The sequence below is a fragment of the Phaethon lepturus genome, unplaced genomic scaffold (genome assembly GCF_000687285.1).
Source record: "Phaethon lepturus isolate BGI_N335 unplaced genomic scaffold, ASM68728v1 scaffold53114, whole genome shotgun sequence".
NCBI classification, from domain to species: Eukaryota; Metazoa; Chordata; class Aves; order Phaethontiformes; family Phaethontidae; genus Phaethon; species Phaethon lepturus.
The window spans coordinates 4,131-9,840 of NW_010533580.1; the positions used below are offsets into that span (position 1 = coordinate 4,131).

A 5,710-nucleotide genomic window follows, 5' to 3' on the forward strand; every position below is an offset into this window, starting at 1 on the left:
AACACTAAGGAAAGTCTTTATTGTGGGTAAGTTTGCAAAGAAATTAGCTTCTGAAAAATTCAGGCTGTCCTTTTAAAATGCTTAACTGTTGGTAGAGTTGCAAAAAGTTCAGATGACCACCTGTTTCTTTCTCACAACCTTATCTAAGTATTCATATCCCTGCAGCAGCAACATGATGTCAGAGTTTCATGAAAAGCACAATGGAGTATTTCAAACGTTTTTGTTCTGGTGAATTAATTTCTGTAACTGCTGAAACCCTTTCAGTTATTGGATTAGAAATCTTGTACTGATAAATGTGATTGTTTCTGGAAATGTAAATGCCCTGTGCTGAGTCTCAGTTTTAGATACTGTGGAATTTGCATATCAAGGAATTAAACTGTAGAGGTTGTTGCTACTGAAATAAAATAAATGGTGTTCTTTGATAAAGATGATGATGTTAATGAGAGGTGAACGCATGTGAGTAAAATTAAAGCACATTAATTTTTTTTTACTTCTGCATTATTACTAGATTAGAAATGTTTGCTAGTTTGAAAGTACTAGAAATGTTTGATAGTCATATCACCACACTGCTGCGATAGCAGCAATGTACTGCTGATGAGACAAATCAAGTAGTAAGCCATCTTTGCTTGCCATTATTATCATTAATATGCCAAACTAATGAACATCGAACTTAAAACTATGCATTAAGCCAGTCTGTCCAAATGGTGAATTGCTTCATGATTAAATCCTATTTCAGACTGCACTCAGTTATAACTTGCATTGAGTTTTTGGAAGAGCTTGTATGACTAGGTGAGCTCATGCTTCTCACAGCAGATGGCTTTTATGAGAAAATACAATGGTTTTGTTTTGGCTGTGGATCTCAGTTGCTTATTGATAACTTGAAAATACAGGTCACATGTCAATCAGGTCATACGACAGGACTTTAAAGTAGCTTAGTTTCTAAAAAAAGATCCCTCTTGGCTATGTTAAACTAAAACCATCAACAATAGGATTCAAGTGCTTCTTAGGTCGCTACCAGTTTGGAACAGGACAAGAATGCAGTGTTATAATGCCAAGAAGTTGTTTGTTTGTTTTCCCTTTCTCACTGCTAGGATTCCAACAGGAAAATTTTCTTGACCTTGTGTCTGGGTAGCTCTTGAGGATGGCAAGCAAAGGACCCACGACTTCTACATCAACAAAGAACTCCAGTACTGGAGGGACCAGTGGCAGCAGTAGCAGTAATGGTGCTGGGGACAATACTAATCAGGACAACACTTTTGAATGTAACATCTGTTTAGACACTGCCAAGGATGCAGTTATCAGCTTGTGTGGACATCTCTTCTGGTAAGTACTCAAGCCTGCAACAGATTAAAACACATTTCTGTATGTGATCTCTCTGATCACATAAAAGCCTATGATTTTTATAATTCTAGATAAATATGTCTTGTATAAAATGAGGAAGGACTTTGGTTTAGGAGCAGTTTGGATTTGTTCCTCAACTGTTTTTTCTTTGCTCATGTTCCAGGGAGTGGGTTTCTTGTGTCTTAAACTTCCTATAATTCTGGATTATTTTTGTGAAAGCAAACAAACAAGCAGCCCCACATAGACAGTTCAGTGTTCGTTGATACTGCTTGGTTATGTGTGTTATTTCATTTGTGCTGTCTGGTCTAGCATAGATACCTTGTTCAGACCTAAATTCCTTTCTAACCTGTGCATACCTAAGCCTGCATCTGAAACTAGGTTCTGGAGGCCAAATTGTAGTTTTCATACTTTCTACAAGCTTGCACTTTTTTCCTTTGAAACAAACAAAAAATTAAGGTAACAAGCTTTTACATGTGGGCTATTTCTCTTTTCCTGTGGTATTGCAGTTGTAATACTAACTTTTCCACTTTTTGATCTAACTTGGGAATGTGTCACACAAATAAGCATGCCGCATTTCTTATTTGGGTAACTTCGTTTAGAATGTACTCTTTCTTGAATGTTAAGAAGTTAGTACGGATTGACATAGGCAAATGGTTGTTGCGGGGCGGGTAGGTTTATTTTACACAGTAGGCTAAATTATGCTCTTTAATAAAAAGAGGCCTAAAAGAGCATTTATCTTCTGTGTAAATGTATGTAACATCTGAAAATCCAGATTTTTATTCTAGGAGATGGAAAATGACTTGCTGATGGCATGTTAAGATAAAATTAGATTAAATTATTGCACAAAAGGATTTGGAGGAATGGAACCTTAAAAAAAAAAAAGCACGTATCTTATCTGAATAGTGTTAAGATCACTTTGAAAGCAGATGGCTGCTTAGCAGTTTTATTTCATAGCCTGCTTGTTTGTCTTTGGCCTTTTTTAAGTTACTGTATTAATTTACTCTTAAGAGTAGTTCTTTATAATGGAAATTTCTCTGCCCTGAACAACTGGGTATGATCCCAATAGGTGACCCTGCTCTGAGCATCATGTTGGACTAGAGGCCACCTGAGGTACTGTCCAGCTTGAATTATTCCATGGTTCTGTGAATGTGTCCAATGTCCCTTGTGTGACTTCTTTTAACATCCTGAAGTCTCATTACTGACATCTTCCTCATTTGCATCTTAGCTTGGGGATATCTTTTCATGGTATCAGAAGAGAAAATCTGTACAGTAAACACTAAGATTAATTAAGCCTCTGTATGGGCCTTTGGTGTGGATGAGGATGCAGGAATCAAAGGTGATATGCAGAGAGTCACGTTAGCAACTTAGTTAGATTGCATAACCTGAAAAGACCAGTGAAGATCAGTCTTGGGCTGTGCTTTCAGAAATTATTTTAATGGGAGGTTATGGAACTGGCCCAGCTGGATTCCAGGATGCTGTTGTCTCCAAGCTGTGCTATCCGTGGTACACTTAATACATTTGCCGGATCGGGTTGTCAGTAACTAATTCTATTTTCCCCTCTTTTTCTGCTTTGTGAACAAATTGTCCTGGGAATGCTCACAGTTGGCCTTGTTTACACCAGGTAAGACAGGTTTCCTTTTACTTTGTCTTTCATCAGCTTCTGTTACTCAATAAAGCCCTTGGTTCTCTGGAGTATCCCCCTTTTTTCAAATGTACTTCTTTCTCTCCAGGGCAATCACAACCTGCTAGTGCAACTTCACGCGCAACACCTTGCAATCTGCTCTTTCAGCAAAAAGAAAACTAGATTGTGTTCCACTTGCCTCCCACTTTTGTTTCTTAAACACTGAGTAGTCCCAGTTTTGCTAGGAGAATTACTGTAGGCAGCTCACAGGTGTTTAGTTTGCAGGCTTAAGTGCTGCGTGTACTTCTCTTTGCATATGCAAATGCGTTTTACGTTGTGGTACCATTATAGAAAAGATAGATGAAAGGAGGGTATCTACACTACCCCTTGGCCTATGCAGGATGTTGGTACTATTTATTTCTTCATATTTTACTCCAGTGCAGTTCTGAATGTGTACATGTCAGCAAGTGGATCATACCAGAACAATAGCCAAAATGCCAACTCCACTTTGGAGAGTACTTGGAGCGTATTAAAATGTTTTGCTCCATGCCTTTCTGAGAAATTGCTAAAGTCTCTCTACCCGGCTGCAGATGAGGTTTGCATGTTGTTGTTTTCATGGTTTTTTACTAGTTTTCTTATAATTTCCTTTCTTTTAGTGGCTAGAGACCAGGCCAAACAGACAGGTGTGTCCTGTATGCAAAGCAGGAATCAGTCGAGATAAAGTTATTCCTCTGTATGGAAGAGGTAGCACTGGGCAACAGGACCCCAGGTAAGGAACATAAATACAACTATTTTTGTGTGAAAACTAAAGATGAAACTTTAGTTTACAGTCCTAAGATGAAACTATTGAAGTGCTGGATTCACAATTTGAATACTTTGTCAAAAGACATATACAACTGACATTTCTGCCAAATATTTCCAGCTTTTTGAGGGCCTGGGTTTGCACACCTTACTTCCCGTTCAACTGGAAATTTATTTTAATTTTAATAGGGTGTTAATTAGCAGTTGCAATGAATGTTATCTGACTGGAGAAGCTTATGTAAAATGTTCATGTCCTCAGTTTCTAGCCTTTGCAATGGAACTTTGTTATTCAAAAGTACAATATCTTAATTTGGTGATGCGATGCTGAAGGTTCAGAAGCTGGGTGGTCTACCTGCTCACACACTACCTCCAGCTCTGCTGCAGCACGGCTCTGTGAGAGCGTGCTCTGTGTTCTATTAGCCAGGCTACTGCAGATACTGTTGCCAGTATCAATTAGCACTTGAGCTAATTTCACAACTTCCTGCAGAGAGAAAACTCCACCACGACCCCAAGGACAGAGACCTGAACCAGAGAACAGAGGGGTAAGTGAAAAAAAAGTAAGCTCAAGTGGCTAAGTTGTTTTTATTGATAGTAGTATTTATTCATCCTGGAGGACATAACATGTCCTCCACACAGCATGAGATCCTGTGTGAGGATCCCATAGCTTACATTTCTTGCTCATCCCCAGTAGGTTGCTCCTGAATAACTGATGGCTGTGATGTGGCAGAAAACTCCATTCCTATAGTACTCTTTATCATCCCAAAGAATGGGCTAATGTGAACTGTGCTTCATGAAAACAGCCCTGTGTGGCATCACTGGAAATGCTCTTCATACTTGATCGTTCTCCATATATAAATACAAGGAACAATTTGCGTTGAGAATTCTTTGTGGAAGTACATTTCTGTCCAACTATACCTGTCATGGAAATATTTAATCCATGTGTGAACTTTTTTGGCACTGACACCTGCTTCTGGCATTTCTGTGGGATGTTACTGTACCATGGAATTACAAGTAAAAGAATGTAGATATCTGTTGGACACATGTTAATTTGAAGGGGGATCTGTGGTTTTGTTGAGCAGATTACATATAGTGAATGTAAACAGCAGCTGGCATAGGTTGAACAGGCATGTGGTAGCCAGTAGGACCGACCACAGTGTTCTTTAGCACGATGGCAGTGAGCATGACCTGATGAAACGATTGCATGTTTCCATGTAACTCAGCCTAGTGTCCTTGGAGAGCATTTGTATACCTCATGCTTCAAGCAAACAACTCTGCTGGGTGTGATTAAGGAACATTTCTGTATTGAATGTACTGGGAGCTCAGTTTGTTCTCTCTCGCTAGGGAGATGCCTTCTTATTAAATCAGCTGCAACACTTTGTTTGAACCTTTTAGCTGGTGCTGCTGTAAGTCAGAGGAATCTGGTATGAAGACACAGCAGTAGTGATGCTGCCCTCCTGTTTCCTACTGGTGCAGGACCTGCCATGCAGAGTGCTTTGCTGTCCCTGATAGTTAAATGGCAAAACGCTTGAGAAGAGTCATAGTCAAAAGACTAACTCCTCAAATCAAGGATCAACCCAGAAATGTGTGGCTTCTATTATATGAGTGAAATCATCTTTGTCCTCCCACTGTTTGGAGGTGATAGACCAGAGGGTTTTTCAGCATTGGTATCACTGTTTTAAATCTGAGACGAGAGGGCAGTTTGCTGGATTACAGAACATGGCGACCTTGAGATCTCCACAGTTTTTAAACATGATGCAACTAGTTAGATTCATATACAGTTGGTTCTCAAATAGTACACTGCTTTTATACAGTAGGATTCATCTTCATTCAGAAGACTTACCTTTTGACTTGATGTGATATTTTAGTCTGGATCCCATAGGGATCAATGTTGTTGCATTGTAACTCTTCCTTTTTCCCTCCTTTCCTTATGTCTTGCATTCCTGTCCC

The 5,710-nt window shown here is 39.3% G+C and overlaps 1 protein-coding gene across 2 annotated transcripts in view; it reads left to right on the forward strand.

Moving 5' to 3' along the window:
• The first annotated feature begins 1,082 nt into the window (after positions 1-1,082).
• The window catches only part of RNF185 (ring finger protein 185), a 7,569-nt gene continuing 2,941 nt past the window's right edge, over positions 1,083-5,710 (forward strand). Inside the window, exons 1-4 of one of the 2 annotated variants that reach the window (XM_010285216.1) lie at positions 1,083-1,323; positions 2,944-2,962; positions 3,619-3,731; positions 4,251-4,305. In XM_010285216.1, coding sequence (XP_010283518.1) covers positions 1,142-1,323; positions 2,944-2,962; positions 3,619-3,731; positions 4,251-4,305 — 369 coding nt within the window. In that variant the 5' untranslated portion in view covers positions 1,083-1,141. The remainder of the gene's footprint in view (positions 1,324-2,943; positions 2,963-3,618; positions 3,732-4,250; positions 4,306-5,710) is intronic. The other variant, XM_010285217.1, reaches the window with a different exon arrangement.